This window comes from Alternaria arborescens, assembly GCF_004154835.1.
Source record: "Alternaria arborescens strain FERA 675 chromosome Unknown contig_18, whole genome shotgun sequence".
NCBI lineage: Eukaryota > Fungi > Ascomycota > Dothideomycetes > Pleosporales > Pleosporaceae > Alternaria > Alternaria arborescens.
Genome location: NW_021167873.1, coordinates 76,408 through 92,433, shown reverse-complemented (window position 1 = coordinate 92,433; position 16,026 = coordinate 76,408). Strand labels below are relative to the sequence as shown.

General features: G+C 51.0%; 8 protein-coding genes across 8 annotated transcripts; 4 read left to right on the top strand and 4 right to left on the bottom strand.

The window, feature by feature from the left end:
- Positions 1 to 63: 63 nt before the first annotated feature.
- AA0111_g7705 (hypothetical protein) lies at positions 64 to 1,043 on the top strand (the record flags this gene model as incomplete). The annotated part of the gene is made up of 3 exons (XM_028654072.1): positions 64 to 330; positions 384 to 792; positions 841 to 1,043. The coding sequence occupies 3 exons, from the start codon at positions 64 to 66 to the stop codon at positions 1,041 to 1,043; spliced, it is 879 nt and encodes a 292-aa protein (XP_028504683.1).
- Positions 1,044 to 1,090: 47 nt separating this feature from the next.
- AA0111_g7704 (hypothetical protein) lies at positions 1,091 to 2,110 on the bottom strand (the record flags this gene model as incomplete). Its single annotated transcript, XM_028654071.1, has 1 exon — positions 1,091 to 2,110. The coding sequence occupies one exon, from the start codon at positions 2,108 to 2,110 to the stop codon at positions 1,091 to 1,093; it is 1,020 nt and encodes a 339-aa protein (XP_028504682.1).
- Positions 2,111 to 3,724: 1,614 nt separating this feature from the next.
- On the top strand, positions 3,725 to 4,820 carry AA0111_g7703 (hypothetical protein; the record flags this gene model as incomplete). The annotated part of the gene is made up of 3 exons (XM_028654070.1): positions 3,725 to 4,234; positions 4,284 to 4,354; positions 4,415 to 4,820. 3 exons carry the CDS (start codon positions 3,725 to 3,727, stop codon positions 4,818 to 4,820), a joined length of 987 nt encoding a protein of 328 aa, XP_028504689.1.
- A 1,473-nt stretch (positions 4,821 to 6,293) lies between these two features.
- AA0111_g7702 (hypothetical protein) lies at positions 6,294 to 8,010 on the top strand (the record flags this gene model as incomplete). Its single annotated transcript, XM_028654069.1, has 4 exons — positions 6,294 to 6,451; positions 6,501 to 6,880; positions 6,930 to 7,332; positions 7,380 to 8,010. 4 exons carry the CDS (start codon positions 6,294 to 6,296, stop codon positions 8,008 to 8,010), a joined length of 1,572 nt encoding a protein of 523 aa, XP_028504688.1.
- Positions 8,011 to 8,357: 347 nt separating this feature from the next.
- On the top strand, positions 8,358 to 9,644 carry AA0111_g7701 (hypothetical protein; the record flags this gene model as incomplete). Its single annotated transcript, XM_028654068.1, has 1 exon — positions 8,358 to 9,644. One exon carries the CDS (start codon positions 8,358 to 8,360, stop codon positions 9,642 to 9,644), a length of 1,287 nt encoding a protein of 428 aa, XP_028504687.1.
- A 526-nt stretch (positions 9,645 to 10,170) lies between these two features.
- On the bottom strand, positions 10,171 to 12,144 carry AA0111_g7700 (hypothetical protein; the record flags this gene model as incomplete). The annotated part of the gene is made up of 4 exons (XM_028654067.1): positions 10,171 to 10,339; positions 10,387 to 11,438; positions 11,488 to 11,693; positions 11,739 to 12,144. The coding sequence occupies 4 exons, from the start codon at positions 12,142 to 12,144 to the stop codon at positions 10,171 to 10,173; spliced, it is 1,833 nt and encodes a 610-aa protein (XP_028504686.1).
- Positions 12,145 to 12,602: 458 nt separating this feature from the next.
- AA0111_g7699 (hypothetical protein) lies at positions 12,603 to 13,316 on the bottom strand (the record flags this gene model as incomplete). Its single annotated transcript, XM_028654064.1, has 1 exon — positions 12,603 to 13,316. One exon carries the CDS (start codon positions 13,314 to 13,316, stop codon positions 12,603 to 12,605), a length of 714 nt encoding a protein of 237 aa, XP_028504542.1.
- A 1,001-nt stretch (positions 13,317 to 14,317) lies between these two features.
- AA0111_g7698 (hypothetical protein) lies at positions 14,318 to 14,875 on the bottom strand (the record flags this gene model as incomplete). The annotated part of the gene is made up of 2 exons (XM_028654063.1): positions 14,318 to 14,718; positions 14,770 to 14,875. The coding sequence occupies 2 exons, from the start codon at positions 14,873 to 14,875 to the stop codon at positions 14,318 to 14,320; spliced, it is 507 nt and encodes a 168-aa protein (XP_028504541.1).
- Between the last annotated feature and the right edge of the window lie 1,151 nt (positions 14,876 to 16,026).

Below are 16,026 nucleotides of genomic sequence, written 5' to 3'. Positions count from 1 at the left end.
TATCAGGGGGCGGCAACAGCAATTGTCGAAATGTTTCCATCACGAATGTTCGGACCGATCACTATGTCACAACGAATAAGAGATACTACGCTCGCCAGCGGCTTCACAAAGACGATACATAGCAAACCCACTGCTGCCCTGGACCCGGCCTCCAACAAACTGCCAAAGCCACTCAACGTACTCATAGTTGGCGCGTCTCGCGGGATAGGAGCCGGTATTGCCCATGCCTACGCGCAAGCAGGTGCTGCGTCTCTCCTCCTGGCAGCGAGGTCATCTTCAAGCCAGGAACTAGCGACAGTCGCACAAGAAGCCAAGAACTTGAACCCGTCGGTATCAATCAAAAACTTGGAGGTCGACATACATCAAACGCGAGTGTTGCGCAGCTTGCGAAGGATGTCAAACAAGAAGTCGGAAGGCTGGACATTGTCATTATCAATTCAGGATACTCAGGACCGGTAGTGCTGAAAGTCGAGGAAGGAGATCCACAGGATTTCCAAGATGTGTTTGACGTCAACGTACAGGGTACATACCTTGTTGCGCACCACTTCATTCCGATACTGAAGGAAAGTGATGGTGCTAAAACCTTCATCGCTATCAACTCCTTTGGAGCATGTATCGTAAACGGGCACATTGCGAACACAGCATATTGTATTTCGAAATTCGCGCAGGCACGTCTTGTCGAGTTCCTCTCGGAGCAGTACGGTGCGGATGGTATATTGGCTGTTGCTGTACACCCTGGCGCTGTCAACACGGAGATGGCAGACAAGACTACGCCCGATAGCTTTCGACCTTGTAAGTGTATCTTCACTGTGAACTCAATGAAGGATACTGACTTTCTAGACCTCACAGACGATATTGGTCTCGGGGGCGCTTTTTGTGTTTGGTTAAGCACCGAGAAGCGGATGTGGTTGAACGGCCGATTGCTGGGTGCGACATGGGATATCGACGAATTGCTAGGAAAGAAGACACAGATAGAGGGACAAGACTTGCTCAAATTTGGTTATAGGGTAGGCGGAGTTTCGGCCGCAGGACAAGGCGCATAAATTTGGGTTCAATGATCACAAATTGAATGCTAGTCCAAGCGGTTTCTCTAATACGAGGGCAGTGTATCGTGTCGAGATGTTCGTTTGCCATCAGACGCTACATGTTGTTGGACGAAGTCGATGTACGTCGCACTCTCCGTCTTTTCCTCATCACTTGAAATTCCCAACATCCCCACTGTAGGTCTAGCCTGCCAATCTCCTTCCCAAGCCGTTAGCTCAACAATATGTCCTCCATTCTTTTGCAATCTACACTTTGGCCAGTTCCACCACAATGCACTGTTTAGCTCTTCCTGCAAGTCTTCTGACCCGTGGTAATGTAATCCGTTCTGAGCATCTGGATTGCACACGCTCGTACCTAGAAGCAGTACATTCACCTTGGGGTTCTTCTTTCGGGCCATGCTGAGGTTTTCAGATATGAAGTAAATCAGGATGTGCATTAGCGGTATGTGGTCCTCGAGACATGTCTCACATAACTTTGGTCCCATACCTGGTTGGCTGATCAATAGCTGGACTCCAGCGGATCTCATTGGTGGATTCGGGTTGTCTGCTGCAAATCGAGCCAAGATAGGATGGACCTTCATCTGTCCAAGATAGAGACCAGCGTGTTGTGCCCACTGGATGAGCGAGAGAGTGATGATCAGTGGAATGTTTCCCTGAGCGTAGTATACCATTCCTGGTTGGTAATAAACTATCTCACCAGAGCTCAGTGTTGCTATAGACTGTTTGTGGAGCAGTTGTCTGGCGATCTGGAGAAACTTAGCGAAGCCTGCTCCTATCTTGAAAACATCTGGTGCTGGTATGATAAGTCGAGGCGGCCGATAGAGCAGCTCGTACATCTTAGGCTTGAGCAAGGCGTACGCTTCATCGTGAATCATCTTGGACACTCTCAGGATAGCAAGAGGAAGTACTTGGAGGACGAGAACGATACTGCCCTTGTGGTCCGGAGTATATGGCATAATCAACGTGGAGTGTCGTCTGATGAAGGGGAGTTGCTCGTAGACTATTAGTCGGATTTCTTTTGGTAGGTCGAGAAATCTGAAGGTATCCATCCTTGCTGCAGTGGTCATCTTGGTAGTCTGTGTGTGGGAGAAGTGACTGATCCTAAATCGGATGCAACCGTTTTATCTCAACGAAAGAAAAAAATAAGAGCTGCGCAGCATGGGATCTATGCGTTCTCAATAATATAATGGAAGCGATGTGGGTGGGGTACCAAACATTGCTACTTTGCGCCAATCCGCTACACCATTTTGCCGGTTCACTACTTGCACAAAATCGAGGATACCGAGAATATGTTTCCTCCTGTTCTTTGAGCATACTGCCTAGCCCTTCCGACGTTGGCATGGTCTTGCAGCATGAAGAAGGTCAGTCTCGTTTTGATAGCCACCCATTATTACACCACATCGCTCATGCTCGTGAAGCAGCCTGTGAGACCATTTGATCCGAGATCCTTCCAGAGGCCAGACGATAAGGTTATGGGTAGGCGGTGGAGGGAGAACAATGAGCGTGTTCCTTGGTCGCAACTTCCTCTCGATTTGACGCTAGCTTGGTTTGGTCTAGCCCAACCCTGGACTGGAGTCGTCACCAGGACCCATTCAACTGTTCCCTCTTCATTGCCACCAGCTGTCATACACTTAATGCTCGTCATCTACACAAATGCTGCCTCGTTCTACTATCGCGCGGTGTTCTTTGTCTTACCATGAAAGGGTAGAAGAAACTGACGCCGTCATGACGCGTACCCGGTCTGCACCACATTCCCGCGGGATTCACGCGCATCACGATACACCCACCACGCTTCATTTATACGAGCAGCACAGCTACCACTGAGAAGTCGATATTATATGCGTTGATCACAGAGTCTGCATCGCTGCCCAATTTCAAAGTCAAAGTGCCCAAGATGACAGCAGGCTGAAGCTCGTTGGCCAATTGATTGCGCCTCACTCTAGAAGCGAGATGGTCCTCCGTGATGCTGCGCCTACAAGTCGACGCCATGACAGTTACACGGTGAACATGATCCACGATGCCGACTTCCGCACGAATCATCTGCAAGCTTGCTATGATGGTGCAATGCTTATATCCGAACTGCTACGGAGTAGAAAGAATGTCTCGCCAGTTTAGGACGCCGCTGCGACCGGCTAACCTACAATTGATCGCGTCGAGACACCGTGCGGCTAGTTCTGTTCCTTCCGTATATCCTATCGTTGCCTGGGGCTCGGTAGTGTACACGTCTGGTGACCTCGGTGACTTATTTACACACTCGATTCCCCTCCAAGCTCACCATCAATACAAACCGTCCCTGAACGAACCATACCTTATCACGTAAGTACATGTGGAGAATTAAAGAGGCTAGATTGCTGTCTGCCGAGATCACGACGATTCGCTCGTGATCATCAGCAGGGTATCTCTGTCATGATCACGGCTAAGACGGCTTGTGATCTGTACTCAGAATCACTTCACAGAGTCTAGTTCACGAATATGATTATGCTGACGCTAGAGTAGCACGCTTGGGCTAGGAACAATGACAGTGTCTTCTATGTATGGTTGCCAGCGTCTCCTGCTCAAACATTACTGACACGCGGCATAGCTGAAGCACCAGTATCATATTCCAAGAGTCTTGCGATATCTGTCCGGATCCGACCTGTTTTATCTCACTCAGTCGCCGTGGTCTCTGCAGGCTCCTCGATATGAGATCTATCAAGCGGATACACCCGACGAGCGATGAAGCTCCGCCCTGGGCAGGCATGGCTTTCACTCAGCCAGTCGATTCTGATGCACTACACGAACTTCTGAAAAGCCAATATCCACAATGTACCAGTACGCGTCAGCGGAAGCATTTGGCCGCCATAGACTTTTTGAAATGCGAACTTGAGTCGATGCAGAACGAAGCTATGCTTTTCCAAGCGTGCCACCCAGGCCCTGAGGAACTGGATGTGTGCAAGCATCAAAGAAGCATTTCGCCTTCCCTGTCACATAGCAGTTCTTATAGGTCACCGGCACTTGTGGAGCATCATCCACAGCAATCTTCTACCATCACCAAGATTGCAACTGGTCAGCAACATGTGTTCAGTATCGTGGATGGAGGCCTTGCGATACAGCCCAAGAAGAAGCGCAAGATGACACTCGCAGAACGATCTGCCTATAAGACTACAAGAAAAATCGGTGCTTGTGATAAGTGCAAGCGCCAGAAGGGCAAGGTAGGGGACAGTTCCGCATTCGTGGCAGACCAAAATTAACATGATGTAGTGCACTCACGTCATTGCAACCCTCATGCCCGTAGGAAAGACCTTGCGGGATGACGACATTACCTTGCAAAGGTCAGTAGTGATGTTGAATGTCAGTAATCAGCTATCATAATGCTAAGCCGATGTGTTAAGACCCGAGGCAACGCTGCCGGCTATAATGGCCACGCACAACGATCGAGATCCGGCTCGAGCTCGCAAGGACGCGAAAGACTCGTCGCAGTCGGTCACAGCACCAAGCAGCCCGCAGTGGGCTCAAGAGACTCAGGGAATTCAGCAAGGCAATCAGTCGGAGATATCGGGGTACGTACCTTCACATGTCCCTGGGTTTTACCCCAGGTCTCCATACAACAACCATGAAATCCAATGGAACGATCAACCCCCCTTCGTCGAACCTCGGTCGTTTCAGTCCGATTATGATGGTTTAATAGACCCTCAGGATCAACCCGGAGATTCCTCTGCGTTCTTGCATTCACAAGGCTCGTATGAACGACCTTGGAACCCATCTATAGACTACATGTCTGCAGCTAACCAAGGGTGAACTACTACTGGGTGCCACGACCTTTCACCGCGGACTGGAACAGTGAGATAGGCTATCCTGACTATCTTCACTGCTATTCATGTTTACGTTGCTTCTTGTCATGCAAGAAGCTTTTCTTTATTTCTTATATCCAGCGCGAGGACTGACTCCAGGACTTCTGACCCAAGGAAGGATTTTCGGACCACAGCATACCAGGGTCCAAAAAATAGCCCAAGGATACGGAAGTTTCTGTCATTGGTTGCTATGGGCATCAAGCCGGGATGTACATGCATACCCAATTGAGTTTTGGAGAGCTCAGGGGGTTCGCTGCTACGCAGTAGTGAACCTGTCTATTGGTTATTAATGGGTACGTTCAATGGCTAAAAGCAAGCAGTTATCGCTACAATCAAGACGTTCGTATCGCCCGACCTTTGCTCCTTTCCTGTTCATTCAACGTCGTCCCTCTTTTCCAGACATCTGTTTGCCGACTGGCTTTTCCCTGTTAGGCTTTGGCCCTGGCCCATGCTGCCGTCATTGCTAGTAGACAAAAGTCCTACTAGCATGTCTTCAGTATGCTCGCTGAGGAATCGCCCTGTTCATGTTTTGGCTCAACGTCACCGGCTATCCTGCTCCGGTCTTGCTCACTTTCTTTCCTACTTACACCTAGCATATGTTCCGACTGGCATTCTCCTATGTTATGGCCAAGCCTGCAAAGCGAAATTGAAATCCACGCACAGCTTCTAATTGCCTCTACAGGTCGTCAGCGTCAACTAGGTCGTCCAGCTCAGAAGCCTCGTCTCCGATTACGAGTACGACTTCTCTTTCTGATTCGCCCGAGACAACAGTAACAACACCAACTGCGACATCTCGCCCGCTTGAATGACGCACTATACGTTTGAAGGATTACGACTCACGACTCGCTTAACGACTTGACGTTTTGGCTTCAGTTTTGTTCGACTTGTCTATGCAATAAATACACTGAAAGACGCGTTGCTTTTCTGTTATCACGAATTGGATGCAACATGCGATGAGCTGCGATAGAGGGGAAGGCTGCTATTATAGTACTGTTTGATACATAATACACTGCTACCAAAAAGGCCTTATCCTTTCGAGTTGGAAGATGAATTAGCGTCTGGAAGCGATGACAACATGTGCGGAGCGAAAGCGGCGCTGGGCTTGGTCTCCCCTTTGGGCAATGGACCTCGGCCCAATCACGAAGCCTTGGTGTAACCCGAAACCAACCTCGCATGCGCTGGACGTTGAAGGCCTGTACCTGCTTTATCAGTCACGACTAATCACTTATTACGACAATTGCTACGACAAGAGTATTTGAAGAAAGAGATTCCTTGTATCACGCATCGGTGCATTGACAGGCCCGTGAGCAGCAGCCGGGACCCTGGGTTATCTTGGGTGGTCTTCCGACATTCCCCACACGCGACTGACGCCTGCTCCACCCCCAAGTACGCGGGCTGCATAGCCCTCTCAACCATCAACATGATACAAGGAACGCGTCGCTGGCTCAGGCGCAACCGCACAAACTTCGCAATCGGCGCCGGAGTGCTCGGCGCCGGCTATCTGGCGGGGCAGTATGTGCTGGGCAAGCTCGGGGAGGCGAGGCAGCGCATGAGCGATGATCGCATCGCGAAAGAGAAGTGCGCTCCATACCTTCTTATCAAGGAGCACGTTCTAACGGCTCTACAGTCTCCGCCGCCGCTTCGAACAGAACCAGGAAGACTGCACCTTCACCGTCCTCGCCATCCTACCGACCGCGACCGAGAACATACTCGACGCCATTCCCGTGGAGCAAGTGCTGGAAGAGCTACAGAGACAAAAGGCAGAGCGCCTGTCACGTAGCGTCGGGCCCAGCGAGATTGCGAGTACAGCGCCTCCAAGTGTAGCCGACACGACCGAGGATGACGCAAGAAGCTCGAGTCTGCAGACAGACAGCTTCATCCATGCCAGCCAAATCGCTACAGAGGGCGATAGCAATACGGGACCAGCTGAGGGCAGTCCAGAGCCCCGAGAGGACAGGAGGTCCAAGAAGAGCAAAGCACAGCTATGGAGTGAGATGAAGATTAGCTGTATGTGCCCCGTACATGGCATCGGGAGTTGCGATACTAACATGACCAGCAATAACGCGAGCCTTCACCCTCGTCTACACCCTGTCTCTCCTTACCCTTCTCACTCGCATTCAACTGAACCTCCTCGGCCGTCGAAACTACCTCGCATCCGTCGTGTCCCTGGCCGCACCGCAGCCGACCACTGAAGGCTCAAGAATCAACCTAGAAAACAACGACGACGACAACTTCGAGCAGGCGTACGGCAATGATTTCGAGACAAACCGCAGGTACCTTAGTTTGAGCTGGTGGCTGCTACACAAGGGATGCATAGATCTCATTGAGAAAGTGAGGGTTGCAGTCAAGGACGTCTTCGGCCTTGTGAACCCAAGAGAAGAGATGACCTTGGAGAGACTGTCTGAACTTACACTGGAAGTGCGCAAGAGAGTCGAAGGTGCGACCGAGGAAGAGCGAAGGTATGAGTACACTCCAACGCGTAAAGACATCAGCTAACTCCCCACAGAACATGCAAGTGGCTTGCTTTCCTACTTCCACCGCAAGACCAGGAAGACTACGTCCTTCAAGAGTCCGGCATGACCTCATCATCTGAATCGACATCCCCCACAACAACTGCCTCTCTTCGTCGCCTCATCGACGAAACCTCCGACCTCATCGAATCGCCTGCCTTTGCCCATGTCCTTACACAGCTCCTCGATGCGGCCTTCTCCCACCTCGTCGATGTGAAGATCTCGCAACTCTCATACAAGATCCCGCCCATCTCTGATAGCAACGCTCGTGTGCAGGAGATTGTTGGCCACGACGTCAAGGCCAAGGTCGCCAACAGTCTAGCGGTGTTCTGCAGACAGGCGCATAGTATCGGAAGCGGAGCGAACAACGAGTACCTAGCTGCTATCGAAGCTGTTGGTGGTCTGGAGGCATTCGCTGCTGTGGTCTACTCTAGTAACTTCGAGTACGAAAGCCCAGAGGCTGCTGCCTTGGACCGTCCCGCTCCTGTTCAATTGACGAAGCCAAGCGTGGTGCCTGAAGTTGCAGCTTTACAAGATGTACAGCAGGTAGATGCTCCTAAGTCGGACGACCCATTCGAGAGCGCTTGGGGAAAGGCGTTAGCGAAAGAGGATGGGAAGAAGATCTGAGGACATTGTATGATAAGTTTGAGTAGTGAAATGGCTGTTGTCGTAGTAGGATTCTTGAGATACCCGTAATTTGAACTTGTAACACTATATATCTTCGTGAAACCTACTACGACAATTTACACAGTACATTCCCTCTCCAAAATGTGTACGTCCTCAGTAGGCTCCGATCACAAGAGTTGTGCATTCCGGCCTCGGAACGTGAGTCGTGACGTCAGCGCGTTCTTGCTTTGGTGGGACTCGTGTAGACCTCTGCGACTGCATGTACCTCTCGATATCCCTGTCATTATATCTCTCAAATTGAAAACATCAGAGAACAATAACGGTCCAGGAGCCCGTCGGTACTCATAATGACGGACCAACAGGGAAAAGATGCATATGTAACTCTCCTCACTCGACCCAGTTATCTCGCCGGCGCAATCCTCCTAGCCTACACACTCAACAAGCATTCACCAAACACGCCCCTCATCATAACCTATACGCCGGAAACACTGCCAGAGGCCTCAGTCAACGCTTTCAAAGCCGAAGCCAAACATTCCAACATCGTCCTCCACCCTGTAGAACACCTCCGCCTTCCTGAAGATGGAACAGAATCTGGCATGGTCGCCGAGCGCTTCATCGACACATGGACCAAACTGCGCGTCTTCGACCTTTGGGACATGCCCCAGAAGTTTGAACGAATCTGCTGGCTAGACGCCGACATGATGATCTTCTCCAACCCCTCGCCCCTCATCTTCAACAAGCAAAACGACGCCTACCTGCAAGGCGGCGACGGAATGCGAACAATGGCCGTACACACCTGTGTCTGCAACCTCGACCACGACTCTTGGGCCCCCGCTGAATGGAACCCGGAGAACTGCGCCATGGCTAAACTCACAGCCCCGGATCAACTCGCTGAAGTGCGACCAGAACCGTACACGCTGTCCAACTTCAACTCGGGGACTTTTCTCTACCGCCCCAGCAAAGCTCTAGCTGAGTTTGTTCTCCAGAAGTTTGAGGACATTGGTAACAATAGACTCCGCGCTATGAAGTTCCCTGATCAGGATTTCTTGAACGAGGCTTTCGACGGCCGCTGGAGTACTTTGTCCTGGAAAACAAATGCGCTGAAGACGTGGAGGTATTGGCATACTAATATCTGGGTCGACGACCAGGTCGCTGTGCTGCATTACATTGTGGATAAGCCGTGGGCTGCGCGTGTAAAGGAAGATGGCACGGCAGGGTACCTAGGAAAAGATGGAGAAACGCATCGCTGGTGGTGGGACGAGTATGCAAACTGGTCTAGCGAGCGTGAGAAGCAGGGAGAGAAGGAGTTGTTGGATATTGTGGGGAAGTATGCTGCAAGAGAAGATGGTCAGGAGAATGAGGAGATGAGGGCTATTGGGGGTGGGGCGCAGGACTTTGCGAAGAAGTGGCCTGCTAATAAGGGGAGAGAGGCAAAGGAGGGTAGTGGTGGTGCGAACGAACCGAAGTTGACAGAGGAGGCTCAAGAGCAAGCTGACGCGTTTGGTCAGGGACTGAATGGCTCTGTGCTGAGGAAACCCATGTTGGGTGAGAGGGGTCATGGGCCGGTTGTAAGGGGTGGACGAGGACTTGGCGGAAGGAGAGGTGGCGAAGGGTGGAGCGTTATGCAGGATTGAGGTATATTAGATGGTCATAAAAGTGTGGTTCTAGGCTGGCGAGGGGGGTATATTCAACATGTTCTAGACCGGAAGATAGAGATGAAGAAAAGTAATGTAGATGTCAGAATCTACCTTTAGAATGCTCATAATGAGACATAACGTTCATGCATCAAACCGCGCATGTGGATATGTTAGAAACTTTATATGCATCTAGTCTCTTGTCCCATATGGTCAGTACCTAGATGGTGCCAACTCAATCATGTAGCTCATTTCACACACAACCTTTAGTCCTTGCCCCCAAGGTGGACTCTAACGCGATTGGGCGGCATGCTGGGGTTGAGGTTATGCAGAGGCTTGGAGGTATCCAAGTAGCATACGCGACGCGACGGTAGAGTAGCTAGGGCAATGTAGCCGTCCTGTTGAACTTTGGACACAACCGTTTTTACCTCCGCGCCCCTTGTCGCCCTCAAACCTCATGCCCCGACCCTTCCATCCAGCCATCCCAATGCTCCCCATCCACACCGCGGCCCTTCCATCGACCGACTTACACGAAGTCAATCAAATTCACGACAGGCTCCCCATCCTTGACGATGGGCTGTTCAGTCTTCTTGGCGGCTGGTGAAGTGACGTTATTAGCGAGAATGATGTGGCCGTTGTGTGTAGCAGAGGGACCGCGAAGCTCGGCGGCGAAAGTGGGACGCGCAAGTTGCATCCTGCTGAGTGTAAGCGTAAGTGAAAGATGGAGTGATGGGTGATTTACCTGCTACTTGTCTCCTCTCGCTTGTGAATCATGGTATCATTGGTATACCCGTTGACCTTGCCATTCATGTCGCGGGGCTCATCAGCGACGTTGGCAGTCCTGGCATTGACGACTAGCTTCTTCTCAACCGTAACTTCCCTCTTTCCCACATTCTTCGTCTTCTCGACGCTATCTTCATGCTCCAGGCGACCGACCAGCTCGCCAATGTTCCAGAGGTTGTGTGGGTGATTGGCGTCGTAGAGGAAGTTCAGCTCGGGGCTATCACGATCGATCAGACCCTGGCGACACTTGCTCAGGGTAATTTGAGTACGGTGACAGGCGCCATAGCCCTCTAAGAAGCCTCGCTGGCGAGACTTCTCTTGTGCTTCTTTGCTACCAATCTCCTTGCCTGCACCATATCCGTTATTGTACTCGATTTCGGCGATTTCTTCGGCCTTCTCGTCGGTCAGGGAGTTCTCGAGTTCGTCCTTGAGCGAATCGCGGATGATAGCCTTGTACTGCTGCTCGCGCATCTGCTGTGCTGATTCACGAAGATGTAAACCTTCGATCTTAGTGTTAAGCTTTCCGTTGAGGTCAGCCATGGCCTTTTGAGCGTTCAGCTCGGCTTCTTGTCGGGCGTGCTGCATATCCATTGCACTCATAGGACGAACGCCATTTGCTTCGAGAGAAAACCAGAGCTGCTTCTTGCCTTCGGAAAGGTAGACTTCCTGCTGTGAAATCCTTTGCTCTCGAAAGTCAAGTTCACGCTCCCTAGCTTCGACCTTGGCTTTGAGCGTGAGAGCTTCAGCTTGCTCTCGCAGGAGGTTGGTAAGCATCTTCGAAGACGCGGCTTCAACCTTCTGCTGCTGCTCGGCCTCGATGGTTGTCCGAAGTCGCCAGTTCTTATTGCGCTCGACATCAAGTTCATGCTTGATCTTCGTCAGCTGGGCGCTGATACGGGCAAATTGCTCTCGATCCACGTGGTCGCCTCTAGGCTGATATGACATATAGTGGGAGCGAGATGCTCGAGGGCCTTCGTTGAATCGGGCGACATCGTTTGGTGGTACCATGTGCTAGACGTGTCAGTCATGAATGTATCCGAAGGTCTCTACAAGAGCATACCCTTGAGTCATTAAGACCGAATTGGCGCGCTGGTGGTGGTTGAAACTCGGGTCGCATGTGCGGAGGTAGACCGGGGGCCGGCTTGAAGGACTTCGGTGCGTCGATAGTCGTGTCTGTGTCAGTCTCAGTATCGACCTCGACGATCTCGCGCCGAGCTTGCGGGGCAGATGTCATGAGTGATTCCTTCTTGGCGACTGGAAACGCTTCTTCTCAGATCAGTCAGTGCTTTCCGTGATAGAAACGAGACATACCATGCTTCAACTCTGCCTTTCCATTGGAATGCTCTCCCTGGCTTTGTATAACAACCGGGCTCGCTACCTTTGATCTGCTATGCATGTCCTTCACAACATCGCCTCCACCAAGAGAGACAATGCTCCCGCAGTCATTCGCGACGAGCTTGGGTGATGAGAAGGCAGAGCTCAGAGTAGCTTTCCCAATGTCTGCTGAATCTTGGACGCGCTCTAGCTCTTTGGGTTTCCCAGAACTCTCGGACTCGGGCACAGAGCCTCCGGATACGTCAAGCACAGAATCGGATACCGAGGCGCTGTCCTGACTCGAAGGCTCTCTCTTGGGAGACCTTATATTCAAGGTAGCTGTCTTTTCGTCAGAGAATGCCGTGACGTCCAAGTGAGAGGCCTGATCGCCCGGGATAGCCATGTTAACAACTCTTGATGCTGCTGCGTCTGTCAGATCCATATCCTGAATCGATTACTTCTCGAGCAGATGGAGGCTGACCAGGTGGCGAGGAAGAAAGAAAGCCTGGAGCGATAGAAAAGAAGGCTTATATGGACGTGCGGAACCCAGTGAGGGGCACTGGCACGTGAGAAAGTCCCCGGCCGCAATGGTCACTACTGAAGTAAAGGTGGGATCTTGTCGTCGGGTCGACGGCAGCGTAATTGAGGTAAATCTCCACGTGGACCTTGGTATAGGTTGCCTGCATCTGTACCGCCCAGCGTTACCAACACTGCCTCTCAATTAAGCATAGAATGACAGCGTGATACGTGCGTTTGAGTAGGTCGTGTTTGTTCCCTCATTCAGTGTACATGTCGCAGCTCCCAGAGGCGGACGTCGTTACTATATTCGACCCTTCAACCGTTTGCCATCTTCAAACCCGTCTAGTCATATCCTGATACCTCCTTAAGCTCAAATTGCACACCCAAGTCCAAAAAGGCCTTCGTGATACCAGGGTCCTCTATTTCAACGTCGCAGCTTTCGACGATGAAGTGTTTCAGGTTTAGGCCTGACGAAGCATACTTCTTGACCCAAACCCATAGGTCGGGCGAAAGATCTGTGCTTTCACCTAAAAATTCGTCGGATTCCCCGGTCAGCATTGTGAAGCTTGTCAAACTCGGTGGTAGCAGCTCAGCCATTAAAGTTGTAGGCACTGTCTCGTCGTAATAGGGGGTTCTCTCTTCATGAATTAGATTAGAGAACGCAGGAAGACAATAGTCCGAGACAGCCAATGTCTTAAGAGTTTTGAACGGCAGAAAGCTACCAAAGCATTGAGACTCGTCCGAATTGTCGTCGGTTCTGACTTGACGCAAATCGAGACGTAAGCTTTCCAAAGTTTCGGTGTGATGCATAAGAGCAATGAAGAGATCTGGTATTGTTCCGGCCGTGTCATCGAGGAAGGCCCATGTGCAAACAACATGCTGTAGCTCGTTACACGCCAAAAACACCTTGGCGACCTCCTCTATCTCGAGCATGCACTCAGTTATCTCTAGACGCTTGAGCACACCGAAGATGCTAAGCTCGGGCGGCTGTGCTGGCAGCGCGAATGTCGCCACACCATGAGCTCGGAAGTCAGAAAGCACGGGAGCCCTCGACATAACGGAGCAGATTTGGTCGAACGATCCAGAACTATGGTTGGTGGAAACGTCTATATGCATCTGAACACATAGATTTCGCAGCTTATGGAAGTTCTGTCTAGTCACTGTCGTTTGTGTGGGCGCAGCCGTTGCATCTTCTTCCGTTATAATGTGTTTCCAAAAGGAAACATTGTCAGTCTCGAGGACGACAAGAGAAAGATGTTGTAAGTTTGGCGCGCAGCTTATGATATGTGCTAGTAACTGAAAGTAATATGCTGCCTGGTAAACGGCATCCGGCTCAAGAGTATCGGCGCGAAGACTGTTGCCTTGATCATCTTCGAGTCGGACTTCTACATACTGCAGATACTCTATGCATTTGCGACCCGAAGCATTAGAGGCCGACGTCCTTTCGTGGAACAGGTTGAGAGGCGTAAGACCGTGTCGAGTAACAGCTCCCGTGAACGATGCGTACAGAAGTGGGGTGGCTATTCGGCTAACATGACGGGACGTTAGACAAAGATTGCGTAGCGATCGTTTAAGTATGCGATTTTCGGATTGGCGTGTTCTCTCCTTTTCTTGATCTTTGAAGGCTGTGGATTGCGTCTCATATGAGCGAATGGTATGGAAATGATTCAGAATTTCCAGTACCAGCTCGTCTGGTAGCCCGCCAAGCCACGCTGTCTTGGCCGCCATACAAAGATGCAATGCTTTTTCACGAAGAGCGGACGTGGAGAGTGCAGGCGGGGGAGATTGAAGCTTGTCGTCGCGTGTAAGAGCAAACTTTGGAAACTACGACACGTCACTGGAGTTCGCGACGCGTCAGGCTGCGGGGAGTTTAGCCCGTGGGGAAGCTAGCCCCCAATGGGAAATGGGCGAGCTGTTAAAGCCGCTCCAAGTTAAATTATCTCCAAGCCTCAAAGAACACAGAGCGGTTGCGCACGTCTGCTGGGAGAGCTCATAAGATGTTGTTACATTATCCTGGGTATAATTTGCAAAACTCATTAAACGACCAAGCAGCCAGTTCACACAATCCGAGTTGTCTTCCCTGTCTCCACGTCATAGATCCAGCCGCTGAACCTGATGTTCTCCTCAATGGCTTTGATCCGAAGCCATTGTATGTCCTTCTTGACCTGTATCTCTAGATCACGGAAAGCGTGAAAGTCAAGTGTCTCCACCTCTCTTGCAGCCACTTCTCCTCTCTTCTTCATGACCGTGGCTCTCGCAATATCGTTGTCGAATGTGAGCATACCGCATCCTGTATGCTTGACAAGTATCACTTCTCTTGTTCCAAGAAGTTGTTGCGATATAACGATCGATCGGAAGGCATCCTTTACACAACCGCCGGCGTTGCGTATTACGTGGGCGGCTCCAAGAGGTATACCGAATGCAGCGGTGGGATCGATGCGAGCGTCCATACACGTTACTGTCGCATCAAGTCAGTATATGACGATAGAGACCGTTGGTTTGTGCATACCGATAGTGTATCTCTGGCTAGGTGGAAGTGCTAGATGGCCTTGGTCGAAAGAGGCAGCATACGCCTGATTCCCGAGTTCCAGGTTTCTTTCTCCGTGGGTCGGCATCGTCGGTAATAGGGCTAGTAGAACGTATGGTAGTTTTGATGGGGGGTTATTGTGGAATGTACGATTACAGCCTCTGACCTTATATATCGTCATGCTGTCCTCTGATTAAGCGCCGTGTAGTTTTCGCATCTCGGTAGGGTCGCGACATCGCGGGGGTGAATTTCGCCATCTTACTGAACTGATACAATTGGCGTTGATGGAAGAACGACATGCGACAGACTCTACGGCAGCTCCACGTCTCCCGGCACAGTGGCACCAGGGCGAGCATGATTTGATTGGTCACTTCGGCAGGGTCCTTAGGCGCATCTCAGGCATGTCGCCAAAAAGTGGGGCAACACCCCTAGCGTGTGGCAGGCCCATCTTCAGATCTTCCATTGATCCCCGTCCTTCATTCCTTCTCTCATAACGGTTCAATGCTTCGCGCCGTTCTATCCAGCTCCCGATCTCTCCCGTGTCTTGTTGTCATGCCGGTCGCAGCCTAACTGGATATCATGGAAGGGAGATCCTCGGACTGACTCATGGCTTCTGAGACGTGAGTGGATAGATCTCATCTACCCAGCCTAGGCATGCCTTATGAATGTAGTTGAACAAGACAGCGAACGAATTGTTGGTTGCTGTCGCTGCAAAGGATGGAGGTTAAGTGATGTGGCCTGGTGGCATAGCACCTGGGTAGGAGCCTACATCGCAAGGCCGAAACCAAGGGAAGAATTCACCGACTACCATACGTCTTTGTGCGATGGATCCCGAATGTATAGAAGTAATGACAGCGCCAGAAGTTTGCGAGGAACATACCATTTCGTCTGCGACTTCGACCAATCCGGAATGACCATACCAAAAACGGAATGGCGCATACCACGCAAGAAGAACGCTTTGGATCTGAGTAAAGCTACTGCTACGATACGAGCCACTGCAGTCCCCGAGTAGAAGTTCACCCTCTTATAGCAGTAATCTCCCAGGTCTTGTCCCAAGGACAGTCACCTGATTCCGGCGTCGAGCCATGTATCTCGCATCTTGGTATGACGCTGCAAGAGCGTCATGTCTTACAAATCCACGATGGGTTTCCACCACCGGGTATAACCAAGTGTATAAACATGTCTTGTCGATATCTCCATACCTCTCAATGCCCTCTTCATCCTAAGCAGTTTCACATA